This window comes from Megascapheus bottae, chromosome 9 (assembly GCF_031878675.1).
Source record: "Megascapheus bottae isolate mThoBot1 chromosome 9, mThoBot2.hap1, whole genome shotgun sequence".
NCBI classification, from domain to species: Eukaryota; Metazoa; Chordata; class Mammalia; order Rodentia; family Geomyidae; genus Megascapheus; species Megascapheus bottae.
The window spans coordinates 39,789,844-39,809,405 of NC_143517.1; the positions used below are offsets into that span (position 1 = coordinate 39,789,844).

At 34.9% G+C, this 19,562-nt stretch overlaps 1 protein-coding gene across 1 annotated transcript in view; it reads left to right on the plus strand.

Moving 5' to 3' along the window:
- Vps13b (vacuolar protein sorting 13 homolog B) overlaps window positions 1-19,562 on the plus strand; it is a 494,062-nt gene that overhangs the window by 177,545 nt on the left and 296,955 nt on the right. The window contains exon 22 of the mRNA XM_090339134.1: window positions 9,442-9,569. Within this exon, the coding sequence (XP_090195260.1) occupies window positions 9,442-9,569 (128 nt within the window). The remainder of the gene's footprint in view (window positions 1-9,441; window positions 9,570-19,562) is intronic.

The window sequence follows — 19,562 nt, forward strand, 5'->3', positions numbered from 1 at the left end:
ATGAGGGTGCTGTGAATGGATTTAATGTTCAGTGTTTACAAGCTCATCTGAAGAGGTAGAGTATACCCATGTGCAGGAGTTACATGAAATGGATTTATTGCTTACAGATGGACAGCAAGTGACAACAGCCAAGGCCCTGGGCTCATTTCTCGTTTGTTTGTGCCATACTTGAGGTACTGCTGAGAGACCCTGAGATGCAACATGTCCTAGGGTTTATATCTTGATCCCATGGGATTTCTAGGTCAAGTGTTGAAGTGTCCTAAGAAACATGAGAACAGAGAGTGAGCTGTTCAGGCCAGCCATTCCCTATGTCAGAATGTTTCATACCCTATACCTTCTACTTAGTACAAACTACAGAGCAATGAGGGGAATACATGGTTGGTCTGAGGCCATCCAGAAAACTTTCAGGTTTCAAGGAGCCAGGTTAAACTGAGGAATACTGGCTGAGGTAGTTCAGGAACTGTTGTTTAGTGAAGAAAATACCAGATGAGTAATAAAGATGAGCAATTGAGGGAGAAGGGTGTTTTTGAAGTTAATAGGCTTAGCTATGTTTTTTTAAAATAAAGATATAAAGTACTTAGATAATCTTCTCACACACTCTTTTTCTTCTCCCTGCAAAGAGTATTTTCCTTGCTATGCCTTGGCTCAGGCACCCACATCTTGAACAGTGACTAAGACCAAAGAGATTAGGCGTTATTTATTTATTTTTTAGTTTCTGTCTCACATTTGATCATGCATATTTTACTATGTTATCACACCAGAATATGAAAAGGCAGCAGAAATATGGGTATCTGAGAGTTAGGCATTCTAATTTCCAAGAATTGGTCATACCTGTTTGTATACTAACTTTTCATTTTTATAAAGATACAGAATGTAGTTAAAATATAACTTTTGGACTGAGTTACTTTCACATATTTATGTTTTGATGTAAATTACAGAAATTGACTCTGAGGGTAGACAAATGAACTAGACATTGGTAAGAAAGAATCTAGGAGAGACATGAGATATTTTAAGACTATTTTTTCTCTCCTATCTGGGGATTAAGCCTACTGTTGTGAGAATGCTAGACTTGTGTTTCACTACCAAGCATCATCCTCAGCTTTATTGTTTGTGTGTTTATTTATTTAGGACAAAGTTTAACCAGGTAGTTTAGTCTGGCCTTGAACTTTTTATATAGGTGAAGGCTGGTCTTGTGATCCATACTCTCCCTCTCACTACTGCCACCATTACAGCCATATGCCATCACCCTCACACTCCAGTGCTTTGGTTTTTTGACCTACAGTTTACTCATTTTGGGGAAAGGCATTAAAATATATTTTGCTCCTTACAGTAATTCGGTTCTGTTAGTACAACTTATTGTCAAGTTTTGTCAGGTTCATTGAAAAGAAAATTTTCCCAAAAGTTCATTCATTTGAATGATAATGCCAATTAATTATAAAATTCTTAAAGAACAAACTATGAATTAAATAAGTGCATTTGTTAAAGTTTTCACATGTCTTATACTTTGCGAGAAAAATGCCTAATTCTAGATTTTATATGTACTGGAAGTATTCAGCAAAATCTCAGTAAAATGATTTTGTATGTAGTGTCTTCATCTGCTTTTAGCAGTTAGAGCAACATTATAGTTTCCAGATGAAATTCTGAATGTCACATAGTGATGACATATATTCTCCTGGTTGGCTCAGCATGAGATGCAATTTTGCATGCCATGTCACGCCAATTGTAGAATACAAAAGCCATTATTTCCCAAAGGGCTTTCAGAGTGATATTATCAAATGTAGCTTGTATTTTGAAGGAAAGTGTTAGTCAGTTTTGCAGTTCTATGATAAGTTGCTTAAGTTTTGAAAATTTAAAAATAATATATATCTTTCTGCTACTTAATGATGTTTTAAAATTAGGTAGGCAATACTTTGCTGGAGATTTTTTGATGATTAAGTGTGATATTGGTTGTGAAATCATTTACATCTATTAAATATCATTAAAAAACTTTTCAAAAGGAATTTGTACAGAATTATTTATATCAGTAGACCAAGGACCAAGAAAACCTAGTTTTGACCTTACCCCTAACCCACATTAAACTACTTTCATGAACCTTTTTTTTTTTCTTTCCTGGGTCTGGGATCTTGAACTCTGAGCCTTGTCTCTTGTCCCTGAGCTGTTTTTGCTCAAGGCTAGCACTTTGCCACAGTACTATTGTGATTTTTTCTGTGCTTATTGGAAATAAGAGTGTCATGGACTTTCCAGCCCTGACTGGCCTGTAACTGCAATCCTCACATCTTAGCCTTTTAAGTAGTTAGGATTACAGGAATGGGCCACCAGCACCTGTCAACCATTTTCTTTATTTTGATAATATTAAATATATCCAATAATTTTTTTACTGTGCTCTTATTAGACATTCCCAAAAGAATACAAGTAAAATTTGTTCAAAATTATAAAGCACAGCTCAAAGTTAAGAATACATTTTTAATGTCTTGAATATTAAAGGATGAGTTAAATAGTGTTACAGCAATGAATGAAATATTTTTTCTCATTTTTATTAAATTAAATTGACATTCTGTCCCCTTCTATATCTGTGCCCAGTTTCCCAAAATATTTATTGGATATTCAGAAGAAAAAGGAGAAAAAAGCTATAGTGAATAGTCCCAAGTGCAAATAAAAATGCTGAGGTAAAATTTTACCTTAATCAAGTAATCAATAAATATAATCTTTAGTATGTAGTGTTTTGAACTATGAGCTAAGTATAAGATCTTTAGGAAATTATGAGAAGCACATGCTATGGCTTCTATGTGGTGGACTTCGGGTTATAAATGGAGAGGGAAAAACCATGTATACTGGGGTAGGCTTTGTAAACTGAGGAAAATTTGGAGGAAGAATCCTTCTTCTAAAGATCTTCCTGAAAGAAGACTTCAGAAATAGAAACAGTTTTCATTGAGTACGACTAATAAGGTTTGAAATGATTTAGGAATGTCAATTCATTTGGATAAGCAGAGTAATCAGAAAACATAGTGAACATGATGTAAAACAAAGTTAAATATGTCCCAAGAAGCAAGACATGCTTATATAGGGTTTTGATGTTTTATCTCAGATACTATTTATTTTTGAATCATAGCCTGCAACTGTAAAGTAGTCTATAGAATAGTACTTAGGAAGTAGCACATTCTCTCCACTTCTCTTTAACATAGTATTAGAATTCCTAGCCAGAGCAATAAGGCAAGAAGCAAGCTTCACAGGGATCCAAATAGAGAAAGGAAAAGGGAAACTTTACCTCTTTACCGATGACATGATTTTGTATTTAAAGAACTCTGTAAACTCTATTCCCAAATTGCTTGAGCTGATTCGAAATTTTAGCAGGGTAGTAGCGTATAAAATTAACCCTCAAAAATCAACTGCCTTCCTGTATGCCAACAACGACAGGAGCGAGGTAGCAATTAGGAAAGCAACTACTTTTGCAATAGCCTCAAAGAAAATAAAGTACTTAGGAATTAACTGAGAATGTAAAGGACCTTTATGATTAAAAATTTAAAAACCTGAAAAAGGAAATTAAAGCAGAACTGAGAAAGTGGAAAAATCTCCCATGCTCCTAGATTGGAAGAATGAACATCGTGAAAATTGCAGTCTTGTCAATGGCTATCTGCAAATTCAATGCAATACCCATAATATCCCAATGTCATTGTTTAAGGAAATAGAAGAAGCAATCCAAAATTTCATATGGGATAATAAAAGACCCCGTGTAGCAAAAACAATTCCTAGCAGAAAAAACAGCACAGGAGGAATTTCAATACCAAACTTTAGACTGTATTACAGAGGTAGAGTAACCAAAACACCTTGGTACTGGCACAAGAATAGGCCTGAGGACCAATGGAATAGAACTGAAGAACCAGAAATCAACCAAGAGACCTATGGCCACCTAATCTTTGGTAAGGGAGACAAAAAAAAATTGAATGGAACAAAGATAGTCTTTTCAACAAGTTGTGTTGACAGACTGGTTAAGCACCTGCAGAAAACTAAAGTTGGATCCTTCTATGTCACCCTGCACCAGGATTAACTCCAAATGGATCAAAGCCCTGGAGGTAAAAGCAGGTACCCTGAAAACTTTACAAGAAAGAATAGGAGATACACTAGGTCTCCCTGGCAAGGGTCAAAACTTTCTTAATAAAGACCCAGAAACACAACAAATCAAAGAGAGTCTTCTCTGAAGAAGAATCAAAAATGGCCTATAGACACATGAAGAAATGCTCGACATCTCTGGCCATAATGCAAATTAAACAAATTAAAACAACTCTGAGATTCCACCTCACTCCAGTTAGAATGGCCATGATCAAGAAATCTAATAACAACAGATGCTGGAGGGGATGTGGCCAGGAGGGATCACTACTACACTGTTGGTGAGAGTGCAAACTCATTTAACCACTATGGAAAGCAGTATGGCAGTTCCTCAAAAGACTAAACATAGAGCTCCCCTATGACCCAGCAATTCCACTACTTGGCATTTACCCAATTGTCCAGAAACAAGAACATACTAAATCCACTAGCACAATGATGTTCATTACAGCCCTATTTATCATAGTGAAGATATGGAACCAACCCAGATGTCCCTCAATTGATGATTGGATCAAGAAGATATGGTATTTATACACAATGGAATTTTATGCTTCATCAGAAGCAATGACATTACCCCATTTGTAAGGAAATGAAAGACTCGGGAAAAATCATATTAAATGAAGTAAGCCAGACCCAATGGAAAACAGCCTCCATGGTTTCTCTCATTTGTAATAATTAATACACACCTAGGACTCTCCTAGCAGAGGATTACAATAGCTCAAAACTTAGATACATAAGGTCATGTAGGATTAGATTAAATGAAAAATACCTTAAGGTATGGAAACAAGAGCTTTATCTTATGTGATTGTTTTTCTTAATATTCTATGTTATTTCTCTTCTCTTTTGTTGTCCTTTGGTTAATGTCATATTGGTACAGTATCTGACTTTGTTACCTGGTATAGTGTATATATGTTTATTTGAAATAGGAAAGGGAAGGGGGAAAACATGATGATTGGGAGGGGGTAGAGGGAGGGAAATGGGGACAAAAACATGGGAAGGATTATCAATGTGTGAGAAGTAATGCACCTACTATTTGGCCAATATAACTGCAACCCTATATTCATTACAATAAAAATAATTATTCAATCTGTCTATTTCTCCATTTGCAAATAAACATTAGCAAATATACCCACCACCACCCTCCCCAAAAAAGAAGGAAAGACCTGTCGCAGAGTTGTGAATAAATTGACTTTGTAGATTTATCTAGGACTGCCTTTTCTTTTTAGAATTTACATAGTTTCTTTGAAATTCTTGCTTGGACAATATACTCTTAGTTTGGTGTTCACAACTCAGTCACAAATATTCTTAAAAGCAACTGTTATTTTTAGTGCCTTTTTTTTTAAATCCACAGTCACTGAGATACTTGTCTATCTAATGGAATTCTGAACTTGTCATATCTGAATCTACATCTTTTCTTCTTGCAGCTTCTTTTCCTTTTACTCTGTTCTTTTTTAGGTTGCTCCAACCTAAATTTACCTTGGAGTGATCCTTGTTTCTCCTTTCTCTTTCATAGTACATTTTATCTAGCAGCAAATCCCATTGGATATACGGTTAAAATGGATATAGAATTTCTCCACATCTTGCCATTGCTATTGCTGCGCTAATTTTCCTGTTTCAATACTTGATCTGTGTAGTCTATTTTGTATTAGAGAGCAAGACAAATTATTTTATATTATATTCCTTGTATGTATGTAGAATTAATGATTATGTTCCAGGTTCCCCAGTGAAAAGCATCTCCTTAACACAGCCTATAGAAGCCCTGTTTCATCTGTCCCTGTATGAAGTTTTGGCTTTATCGCCTTCTTCTACATTTGTTCAATCTGCTCAAGCAGTCACTGTTTCTGAACCACTACTTTAAAATCCCAAGCACACTCCTAACCTTTGCTTCACCTGTCTTAATGTCTATCTGACTATATTGTAAACTGGTTTTCTTTCACATGCATTTATTTGAATCTCTCTTATACAGAGTCATTCACATAGTCATTCTGAACACAAATATGAGAAGACATCTGTGCTGCATAACATTAAAAAAATTTTATTTGTTTATAATTTATTTTTGTCTGTGTTGAGGTTGAATTTAGGACTTCTCTCTCACCTGATAGTTGGGTGCTTTTCATCTTGACCCACCACTCAATCCTGTTTGCTTTTAGTTGTGTGTGTGTGTGTGTGTGTGTGTGTGTGTGTGTGTGTGTGTGTGTGTGTCTGTGTGTGTGTCTGTGTGTGTGGTGTTTAAAGTCTCATGTTTTTACCAAATTCTAGTTTTGGATCAAGATCTTCCTACAAAGAAGACTCATGCCTGTGATTCTAGCTCCTCATTAGGCTGAGATCTGAGAATTGTGGTTCAAAGCCATCTCGGGCAAACAAGTGCATGAGATTCCAATCCAGTTAACCACCAGAAAACCAGAAATGGCACTGTGACTCCGTATAGGTGGTAGAGCACTAGCTTTGAGCTGAAGAGCTCAAGGACAGTGCCCAGGCCTAGAGTTCAAGCCCCATGATTGACCAAGAAACAAACAAACAAAATCTTCCTATAAGCTTACAGGCATGCAGGCATGTGCCACACTACATGACCTTTTGATTGAGATGCAGATGGGAAAGCTTTTTCTGGTTTTGTTTTTTTGTTTTTTTGTTTTTTGTTTTTTTGCTAGTCATGGGGTTTGAATTTAAGGCCTGAATACTCTCCTTAGACTTTTCTCAAGGCTAAATAAAGTTCTACCACCTGAGCCACAACACCACTTCTACTTGTTTTTCGATGTATGTGGAACTGAGGAATCAAACCCTGGTCTTTGTGCATGCTAGTCAGGCATTCTACCACTAGGCCAAATTCCAGGCCCCAGACGGGAAAGCATTTTGTCTAACCTGATCTTTAGACACAACTTTCCTAATCTCTGCTTTCCAAGTAGTTAGGATTATAATTGTAAGGTACAAGACCTGGACCTTGTCTGATGTATTTTAAAGCTATTATAAAACTAGTATATATGACCAAAGTTGGTAGGAGAACTGTGATTGGACCTGGTAAGTAGTTTTATGGTGATTACATTGTAGCACTTACTTTGGAAAGTATCCTGAGCTATTCAACCTTAATTTATCAATATTTGATTGACTTATACTATTATAAAATATATGTTATGTTTATATTAATGTAATGTGTATAAATATAAGTGGTTTTCCTAGATTGAAACATTTAAGTTGTATAGTCTTACAGATTAGTAGATAGTATATGAGAATTTCTGAAGCCTTGCATTTTAAAAATTATTGATTTCTGTAATTTTTTGGCTAAGCCAAAGTTGTCATAATGCAGGGTAGTATAAAATTTATTTTACTAAATATATATCTGCCTTTTTTGTATTTCTTTTAGTTACAATTAATGTTTTGTTTCACTATTGGAAAGAAAAGAATAATGTTATCTTTCCATATGAGTAGACCTATACCCTATTGATTTAGGATTCGTCAAGTACTTTGTAGAAATTCTTCTTTTTCTTTTTTTATTAAAGAATTTATTAACATTGATTTTTACATCATATTTTAAATGACGTATTTAACCAACAAGTATTCAAGAAGGGAGTCTCTATATACAATCACTGGCACTTAGATTTTAGAAACTAATTAAAATGAGGCTGAGGGTTTGCATGTCATAGATACATATTAATCTATGTAATAAAACATTATATCTATAGAGTCATAGATTTTTTTTCTTCCAGTCCTGGGCTTGAGCTTAGGGCCTGAACACTATCCTTGGACTTTCTCAAGGCTAGAGCTCTACCACTTGAGCCTCAGCACCATTTCTGGCTTTTTTCTATGTATGTGGTACCAGGGAATTGAACCTGGGTCCTTGTGCACGCTAGGCAAGCACTGTACCACTAGGCCAAACTCCCGGCCCAGAGTCATAGATTTTTATGACTATGTAGTTGTTTTTATATTTCCAATACCATGTCCATAGCATTGGGTATGCAAATATTGAGTCCTTCTTGTACTGTTTGGATCTAATAGCCTCATATTAAGGATACCATGTGCCTTTTGTGCCTTTGGTCCTGACTTGTCTCACTCAACATGATTTGCTCTAGATTCATCCACTTCCCTGCAAGTGCCATTATTTTATTTTGCCTGTTGTCTATGTAGAATTCCATTGTATATATACCACGGTTTTTGCATCCATTCATCTGCAGTTGGACATTTGGATTGTTTCTATTGCCTGCCAATTCTGAACAGTGCAGAGATGTGCATAGCTGTGCAGGTGTCCTTGTAAATAACCTAAAGAAGAAATTGAAACACTTACAGGAGCAAGAAAAAGTTAATTCTAAAACAACTAGAAGGACAAAAATAACTGAAATAAAATTATAAATATCAGAGATTGAAATAAGATCTACCATACATAAAATTAATAAATGAAAAAGTTGGTTCTTTGAATGAGTCAACAAAATTGACAGACCCCTGGCAAGAGTAATCAAAAAAAAGGAGAGGGGAGACTCAAATAAACAAGATTAGAGACCCTGCGGGAACAATCACAACTGATAAGCAAGAAATTCAGTCCATTATGAATAAGTACTACCAGGGCCTATATTCAAAGAAACAGGAAAATCTAGTAGAAATGGATGATTTCTTAAATAAATATAGGCTATCCACATTGAACAAAGAAGTGCAAAGCAAATTCAACAAACCAGTTTCATACAATGAGATAGCAGAAGTAGAAGGAGCAATACCAAACTCATTTTATGAAGCTAATACTTTTCTTTTTTTTTATTGTCAGTCATGAGGCATGAACTCTGGGCCTGGGCACTGTTCCTGTGCTCTTCAGCTCAATGCTAGTGCTTTATCGTTTGAGCCACAACACCACATCGGAAAATTTTTTACTGCTTTACTTTTATTGAGAAATGAAAAAGTTAAGTTTAATTAAGTTTTGCAAAGGGAAATTATGATTTATACAAGCCACTACCATTACTTTATAAGTCTCTATCTCCGACATCAATTCCTCGAATAATTGCAAAAATCATAATTCTACAATATAAAATGATCTAATGTGACAAGTTTTAATCTTACGTAGATGCAATGAAAAAAATGTTTTTGTTTATACATATACATTTAAAAATATATTATAAAGGTGATGTACAGAAGGTTTACCGTTACATAAGTGAGGTAATGAGTACATTTCATGTTAATCACCACCCTATTTTTCTTTCACTTTCCCCTGACTCCTCTTCCTCCCAAGTTCATTTCCAATATAGTGTCTTCTGAGTATCACTGTTGCATTGGATCACCCTTTGTAGAACGAACCAGTCTTGAAATGAGTTTCTGTATTTTCAGAAATTGTAAGTCATGCTTCTTTTGTATTCTTCTACATAGAATCCCGACCATTTTCAGTTCCTTTAAAAACCATGTTGACTATATCAGACGGCTGTGTAAGTCCTGAAGAAAGAATGAAAGAATTCATTGGAATTGTATGGAATGCAGTCAAGAGTCTCACACTACAGGTAAAATAAAAATTAGAAATATTATACCTTATATTTAATTTTTTTTTTCCTTGCTAGTCCTGGGCTTGAGGTCAGGCCCGGGGCATTGTCCTTTGGTTTTCTCAAGGCTAGAACCCTACTACTTGAGCCACAGCACACTTGTGGGTTTTTCTATGTATATGGTACGGAGGAAGCAAACCTAGGTATTCGTGCATGCTAGGGAAGCACTCTACCAGTAGGCCAAACTCCTGGCCCCAGATTTTTAGCGTTTTATTTTTATTTATTTATTTATTTTGCCCATCCTTGGCTTGAGCTCAGTGTCTGAGCACTGTCCTTGGACTTTCTCAGAGCTAGAGCTCTACCACTTGAGCCTCAGCACCACTTCTGGCTTTTTTTTTTTTCTTCTATGTATGTGGTCCTGAAGAATCAAAACTGGGTCTTCATGCATGCTAGGCAAGCACTCTACCACTAGGCTAAACTCCTGACCCAATTTTTTGCATTTTCAATATTGGTAGTACTTATTTCTATTTCATTTCCAGAATTTAAAAAATTTAAAAAGTATTATATACTTTGCTTATATATATGCATACACACACATGTACACACACACACACACACACACACACACACACATACACATACATACATGCATAACAATGTTAATAGGTGGGTACCAAGAGCTCGTGCCTATGTTCCTGGTTACTCAGGGGGCTGAGGTCTGTGGATCACAGTTCAAAGTTAGCCTAGATAGGAAAGTCTGTAAGTCTTATCTCCAATAAACTTCCAGAAAGTTGAGAATAGAGCTATGGCTTCATAGATTACCAGCCTTGAGCCCAAAAGCTCAGTTACTATTTACAGGTCCCAATTTCAAGCACAAGAACTGGCACCCAAAACAAAGAAACTATGAAACACCTATTATGTGTTTTTAAAAATTAAAGTTTACCTTAGTAACCAGTTGCCTGCAACATGGTGATACAGCTTCATTTTGGAAAGTGATAAAGATGGGTTTGCTCCTTTTCTGTGATAATAGTAAATTTATAGATAATGTATGAAAACATGAAAGATTTTAAATAGCAAAATTTAATTTAGAACAAACAGAACAATGCTGCAGCACACATATAACTATGCTAGATAGGCACAAGAACAAAAACGTAATGGCATAAACAGAAACATAAACCACTTGAACACAATAAAATAGTTGAAAAGACAGTGTTTTGGGCAAGTGAGGCTGGGAAAACTGGATATCCACATGCAGAAGAAGAAATACATACTTATCTCTAATATTGTACTAACATCATTTTAGAATGGGTCAGTAACTTTAATGTAATACCTGTAAATTTGAAATTACTTTAGAAAACCTAAGATATGTAGACACTGGCAATATCTTCCTAAATAGTACTGTTAATAGCTCAGCAAATAAGAGTATAGACTGACTAGTTGATGGAATCAAAATTTGAAACACATACTTCTATACTTACAGAAAAAAACAGTAATTAGAATGAATGATAGATGAGGGCCGGGAGTTTGGACTAGTGGTTAAAGTGCTTGCCTAGCATGCACGAAGACCCGGGTTCGATTCCTCGGTACCACATACATTGAAAAAAAAAAAAGCCAGAAGTGGTGCTGAGGTTCAAGTGGTAGAGCTCTAGCCTTGAGAAAATCCAAGGACAGTGCTCAGGCCCTGAGCTCAAGCCCAGGACTGGCAAAAAAAAAAAAAAAAAAAAAAAGAATGAATGATAGATGAATGATTAGAATAGAATGATAGAAAATTATTGCTAGCTATTCATGTAAGAAGTAATTATTAACCAGAATGTATGAGTAGCTCAAAAACTAAACTTCACAGCAACCAAAAATCCAATTAATGAGTGAGCCAATGAATTAAACAGATAATATTGTCTGTCTCTATCATCTACACAGACAAATGCATACATTTATGTGTTTGTCATTTGTGTCTATGTACACAAAATGGAGGATTATTTAAATATAAGCAAGAATAAAATTATGTGATTTGTAAGAAAATAGTTCGAACTGGAGATATAACCCTATATTGTTAAAAATTTTAAGTGACCAAGCCAGATTTAGAGAGACAAATATTGCATGCTTTCTTTCAGATGAAGAATCAGTGCTATTTCTATGTATGTCTATATACATTGGTATTTATATAACTCAAAAATGTAATTGTGGAGGTGTTTAAGAATATGAGGAGAGGCAGAGGGAAAATGAAGTGTGTGTGTGCATGTGTGCTCATATATCAACAATATCAAAACATATTTATCTGTGAAGATGGCATTGGTGAAACACAATAAACAGTTTAAGAGGAAATGGGGAAAAGAGGAATAGATCATTAAGCTGTTTGAAGTACTATATGTGCATGAAGTACTATATGTGCATGTATGAAGCATCATAGTGAAACTCCTTTGTATAGTTTATATATACTAGCAAAAAGGAAAAAAATAAATGACCAGAAAACAATTGAATTACATTTTTGAAAGAATTAGGAAAATAAACTTTTAGCATACAATTCTGTATCTAGGAAAATATTATTTGCAAAACTATGTTTGACAAGAAAATGTGCTCAATACCTTATGTATGTAACTATAACTGCTCGGTACATCACGGTGACAATAAAATTAAGTTAAAAGAAGTATTTCCAGGCGACCGGGAGTTTGGCCTAGTGGTAGAGTGCTTGCCGAGCATGTACGAAGACCCAGGTTTGATTCCTTGGTACCACACTCATAGAAAAAAGCCACAAATGGTGCTGAGGCTCAGGTGGTAGAGCTCCAGCCTTGAGAAAGTCCAGGGACAGGGCTCAGGCCCTGAGCTCAAGCCCAGGACTGGCCAAAAAAAAAAAAAAGTATTGCCAAAGTAAGCTCATGACAAAGTTCTTCCTCCAAAGTAGTTTAGTAGAATGTATGCTGAAGGAAGTTCTTTAAGCCTTTCAATTAAATTCGGTGATAAGCAAAATAAAGGATCTAGATTATAATTCATTATTTACATCGAAATTCAGTCACTGACTTAGAACACCCTTACAGTATTATTCATCTGCACTCAGACTATTTCTTTATATTATAGATGTGAGAAAGTTTAGCCAACAATTACAGTAAATTCAGAAGTGTATTTTTCCCTAAAGGAACATCTAGATAATTCAGGTGATAAGCACTTTGATTATAGTTTCTTGAGAGTCTAATAAGAATTCCAGTTTCCCATTCTTTTCTTTATAGGACAATGAATTTATTTTGTTTTAAAATGCTATGTTTGTCATAATTTATTTTATAGATAGGAAACTAAAACATATAGTATGTACCATTGCTGTAATATAGTTTGGTAGATTACTATCATGAAAATTTACCTATTGCACATACTTACAATAATAATATCTCAAATCAATGCCAGTTGTATAATCTCACTTACAAAAAGTATTTGTTAGGAATGTACTTAGGCTAGATGCCAGTTGCTCACCCTTGCAATCTTACCTACTTGAGAGGCTGATATTTGAGGAATAGCTGGAAGCCAGCCTGTGTGGAGAAGTCCACAATACTCTTAGCTTCAATTCAGTTATCCAGAAAAAACCCAGAAGTGGACCACTGTCTTAGTGATAGTGAAAAAGCTAATGAACAATTCCCAGGCATGAGAGAGAGAGAGAGGGAGAGACAGAGGCAGACAGAAAGACAAAAGCCTAGTTTTTAGTTTAACAATCTGTCTTCTCTGAGGAGAAGGAGGAGAAAAAGAGTAGTTTACCTTTCTTCTGTTTTTTACTCTGACATTGCAGGGGTATTATTTCTTGTAGATATTGCCTAAACCCACCAATCTTAGACAATAGACATTCTTTTAATATTATTCTAATAACTCGTTTTGTTGCTTCACCTGTCTTTATTTATACATATTGTCTCCCTTTAACACATTCGGGCTTTTTGTGTTTTTTTTTTTTTTCGGTTGTTTGTCAGCTGTGGGACTTGTACTCTGCTCTTTAACATGATTTTTCCTGATAATTATTTCTGTTTACTGTATTCCATGTGGCTTTTCTTTTGCTAAAATCTTTATCCTCAGGAGAAACTAAGTACTCTTGGAAATGAGAAACGTCTTCTATTCATACCAGAGTAAATGCGAACAGTTTATAAGTGAATTAATAAGAACAGTCTTTTTTGCTTATTTCCTGTGTTTCTCAGTATCTAGTTGATTTGTTGTCTTTGGTTTCATTGATTTAATACATAGTTTTTGCCCGTTAACTAAATCACCAATAACCTTTTCTATCTAATCAATACTACCCAACATTGTTGTATATTACTTTAGTAATTCTCTAGAAATAAAATCTTTTACATTTGTTATTAAATAAAAGGTTCATAACTATAGATACTTTAGTAGTTAAGAAGGTATATAACTTTATACTTTTTTGAATAATAATATAGTTAGTAGTTACTTTTTATAATTACATTTTTATTTGAAGATCTAATTTTGATTTATCGTATCTGTCAAGTCAAGTTTGTTAATCACCTTATTAGCCTTTCTTTGTGGAATGCATTTTTAAAATGTTTTGTGAAGGATTTATTTAGTTATAACAAGATAAAATAGGGGCCGGGAGCCTCGCCTAGTGGTAGAGTGCTTGCCTAGCGTGCAGGAAGCCCTTAGTTCGATTTCTCAGTACCACATACACAGAAAAAGCCTGAAGTGGTGCTGTGGCTCAAGAGGTAGAAAGCTAGCCTTGAGAAAGCCCAAGGATAGTACTCAGGCTCTGGAGTGGCCCCCAAAAAAGAAAAAAAAGATGAAGTGGGTACAAATTGGAGAGAAAAGAGGGAGTCTCCCTTGATATAGAATGGGAATAAAGGTTCAGAATGGTAGCTCTTATCCGTGGATGATGTTTACTATTCTAAACCATTAATATGCGATCTTAGTACTACTCGATACACTTGGACAAGAGAAGGTTTTCACATGCTTCCTTTGATCTTTTTTTTAATATATAGAGGATTTACAGTTATATTCACCAGATAGAAGGTACATTAGTTCTCATACATTGATACCTCTTCTAATGTTTTTGTGCCCATTTCTCTACCCTACCCCCTCCTCTCATCTTTTTGCCCCTCCTATTCCAAAGAAACAAATAAACGTGTATGTAATACACCAGGTAACACAAAATCAAATACTGTAACCATATGAGATTAACCAAAGGGCAACACAAGAGAAGAGAAAAAACATAGTACGTTAAGAACAACAGTTACTCATAATTAAGCTCTTATCCCTTGTAAAGGGTTTGCACCTTTTTATATCTCAAAGGAGTCTGCTACAAATAGCACCTTTTATGTCTCCTATTCTTGTATCGGAATTCGAGGTAAGAAGCAAGCTGGTTGTTTGTGCATTTCACTTTTAAGTTCCTGGTTTTACCTCCCAGTCTGTACCCCTTAGTATTTGCTAATTTTCAGTTCCCTGCCTCTTCATCGCTCCGACTTTATTTCTCCCTTAAATGTCTCTGTGTTCTTTTTATTCATATTTTCTGTAGTTGCTTCTGAACTGAAATTTTGTGCTATCCCTACTTAAAAAGAGAACCAAAACCATTCGTTTCAGTTAGGAAATGATGAAAATTTTATTTAGCAAGAAGTTAGGTTGATGTGCTGCAATGATCAGGATCGGAAGACATCACAATATTCTTTTATTAAAAGAGAAATTAGTGAAAACAATGCTTTAAGAATAGTGGTTCCAGTGTACATAAAAGCTGGTAATATTCGAAAGAAATCATAAGACATTAAGAAAATACAAAATATAAAGGTTTAATAATATACTGAAGGTTTAATAATATACTGAAAACACTTACTGTCTACAAAAAAACAGCATAGTACATTGATAGCTATTATGAAGATAGCAACCTAGATCCATCTGTTGTCTTATTTTAGATGGCAATGTTTGTGACACAGTTATACTTTATGGAAAATGATACTGAGTACCTTCCAGAGGGGATAAGTTCTTTAATGACATACAGAAATAACATTCTTCTTAGTACTTGATGAATGTAGCTGTTTCTGTTTTTGGAGTAAGACCTTAGGAAAAATAGTTTTTTTTCATGAAATGTGAATCTAAGCATGTCCTCAGATATAATGACATCTAAAAGTTTTAATAAATAACCCAGAGGCCTCAGAATTTTTACTATCTTTGAACAAGAACTTTTTTTCCCTGTTAATTGGTTAATTATATCTGATTAAATTAGCATCATTTTCAAATATGACATTTATAGAAGACCTTAGTTGCATAGTCAATTGTCCCAAATTATAGCTTATTTTTACAAATGCTTATGAATTTATTTAATATAAGTTTTTATGACATAAATCTTTCATATGGAAAAGGAGACTGTAAAATTTAGATAAACATGTTTTTGTGCTTAAATTTGACTTGGAATGGACAATTCCTGGAAGAACATAACAGAAGGATGAGCTCACGTGTGACTTACTGTAGTCATGTGGCGTATGATCTGATTGTGACAGCTGAATATTGGGAAAGGCCTGCTTCTCAACTTCTTCGGGTCCCTCTCTGTATCCTACATCTTTTTTTTCATATATTTTTTATTGTAATTAATAGAAGGGTTACATGATATTTGCCAGATAGATGGTGCATTAATTCCCATACATTGATAACCTTTCACATGTACAAGAACTTTTTTTAATTAAAGAATTTATTATCATTGATTTTTACATCATATTTCAAATGACGTGTTTAACAAACAAATGTTCAAGAACATAATGAAAATTAGGCTAAGGGTTTGTATATCATAGATACATATTAATTTATGAAATAAAACATTATGTCATAGGTTTTATGTCTATATAATTATGTTTATATTTCCAATACCATGTCCATAGCATTGGGTATGCAACTTTTGAATCCTTGCTCTTGCACTGTTTGGATCTAATAGCCACATATTAAGGATACCATGTGCCTTCTGTTCCTTTGGTCTTGACTTGTCTCACTCAACATGATTTCCTGGAGATTCATCCACTTCCCTGCAAATGCCATTATTTTATCTTGTCTGTTGGCTATGTAGAATTCCATTGTGTGTATATATATATACACACCACATTTTCTGTATCCATTCATCTGCAGTAGGGCATCTGAAGTGTTTCCATTGCCTGGCTATTATGAATAGTGCAGAGATAACCATACCTGAGCAGGTGTCCTTATCATATCTTGGGTTATGATGTTCAGGGTAGATGCCCAGAAGTGGTATGGCAGGATTGGAGGGAAGGTCAATTTTCAGTTCTTTAAGAAACCTCCACACTTCTTTCCAGAGTGGCTGAACTTTCTTACAATCCCACCAGCCCTGCAGTAAGGTTCCTTTTTCTCTACAACCCCGCCAGCAACTGTCATTGTTTGAGTTCAAAATCTTGGCCATTCTTGTTGGGGTAAGGTGATATCTTAGGGTTGTTTTTGTTTGCATTTCCTTTATGACCATGGATGATGAATATTTTCTCATATGCTTTTCTGCCATTTTAATCTCTTCTTCTGAGAAGTCTCTGTTTAGTTCCCTTGCCCATTTAATGAATGGTTTGTTGGGTTCGGGGGGGATTAGTTTCTTGAGTTCCCTGTGGATACTGGATATTAAGTACATGTCAGATGTGTTATTGGTAAATATCTTTTCCCAGTTGGTTGGCTGTCTCTCTACTCTTGTGACTATACTTTTATCTGTGCAGAAACTTTTTATATTTAGGTTGTCGCATTTATCGAGTCTCTCTCCAATCTGTTGTGACCCTGAGATTCTGTTCAGGAATCTTTTGCCTGTGCCTGTGAGTTCCAGTGTCTCTCCTACTCTATCATGTAGCAGTTTCACAGTTTCCGGTCTGACACTGAGGTCTTTGATCCACTTTACGCTAATGCTTGTGCATGGTGAAAGGCTAGGGTCAATTTTTAGTTTTCTGCATGTGGCTGCCCAGTTTTGCCAGTACCACAATTGCATTGTAAGGGATTGGTTCATTCAATTGGTTTACATCTTCATGGTTCAGTGTGGGTAGCCTATTTTTATTTAAGAAATCATCCATTTCTACTAGATTTTCTTTGAACAAGAACTTTTATATGTAAAATGAGTGACTTTCATAAATCTAGGATCCTTAGGTATAGGTAGATACCAGGAAATGAGCCTTTAAGTTTTGAGAGGCTTTTTGTTGGTTCCCTGTTCACTCTGGGTGTTACCAATCAGGTTATGGGATTGCCTCCTAATGGGACTTAGTTACTTCAAAGTAAGGGATTCAAATTCTATAGGAGCAAGCTATTTGTAGGTAATTTTTGAGCTATTTTCAGAGGCCGGAGGATGAACTTTTGAAGTTATGGTAGCTGTAGATATTTTATTTTTTTGTTGTCAGACCTTTATCTTTTGTGGAAAGATCCTGTGCACCCCTTCCTTCCCAGATTATGATCATCTTTTACATACTGGAGTAAAGTCTTCACAGGGTAAAGTTAAGGAGCTTGACCTTGTTGCTAAGGGGTTCCAATTATTTAAAAAATATTTTAAAACTTTCATAATCAAGCACACTAATTTGCAAGAAAACACATTTATTCAAAAGTTGCAAAATTAGAACCAAGATTATAATCAATGATTGGGGCCTCTTGGGGGCAAAAGTAATAAAACAAGTTGTCTATGTGTGAGACCCACACATAAAAATCTATTTTTCAGAACTTCTTAGCTTTAGTTACTTTTAGAAGAGTTGGGAGGTTTGATTTTATTTTGTTCTTGCTTTTGATGCAGGACATTATTATTATATATCATTTAGGCTGGACTCAAACTTGGTGTATGTACATATAACTTTATTTTTAGGCATGTATAACTTCAGATATTGTACATGTATACATGTATGTATGTAGCTGGTGAGGTCTCAAACTCCAGATCATCTTTTCTGAAGCAGTTGGAATACAAGTATGCTCCCCTATGACCAATGTGATAAAATTTTGAGCTATATTTTAGAACTAGTTATTTTAATATTTGTTAATAAAATCATATTCACTTATTTAACTATTAATATCTAAAAAATACTATGTACTGTAACATATATTATAAAACACAGCATTTGATTTGATAGAGTTTATCCTATAGTGAATATTCTGTGAGGATATTAATATTAAAATCTGCTTTTAGGCATTTCACATGGAAAGAATGTGTTTCCTTTTGTTCCTAACTCATGGCTTAGTTCATGACTAGGAGAAGAATTGTGAGTGAGATACAACTTGCAATATTTATTTTTATTTTTAATTTGAAATGCTTTCATGAAGCATTCATGTTTGAAATGTCATTATGTAGAAATTTTATGAAATGTGATTATCTCTAAAGTTTCATATGTAAAAATATAGTAATATGTTATTTGAAAATAGGAAATACCAGTGTTATTAAGGGGAACATATGGCACAGTTGTTATATATGAAGTGTTTGATATGATGGCCACTGGGTAAGAGTTTCATCTTAATATGTAAATGAAACACAGCCTCCTCCTTCTTCTACTCCTTCCCATTCCCCTCCCCTTCCTTTCCCTTTCCATTTTCTCTCCTCCCCTCTCCTTTATTTCAGTACTGGGATTTGAACTCAGGGCTTAGTGCTTTCTTTTACATCTTTTTGCTTCAGGCTGGCACTCTGCCACTTGAGCCACACTTTCATTTCTGGATTCTTGCTGGTTATTTGAAGATGAGGGACACATAGCCTTTTCTGCCTGGGCTTGCTTTGAACCTCAGTCCTCAGTTCTCAGCTTCCTGAGTAGCTAAGATTACATGCATGATCCAACAGCACTTCTTCTTAACTCTAGGTACAATCATAATTATAGGGCACATAACTCAGAAAAACCAAAGCTAAGGAAGAATAATGATATAAAATTAAAAAAAGGCATATACACTTGAACCTTCAAAAAATTAAATTGCAGTCATTTCTTTTATTAAAATAAGAATAGCAAACAATTTTTACTGTATTGGTTTATTCTCAGTATATGAGACTTAAATATGTAGCCCTTGACCTAATAGGAATCCAAGTAGAGGTGACTCTGTTTCAAGAATTTGTAA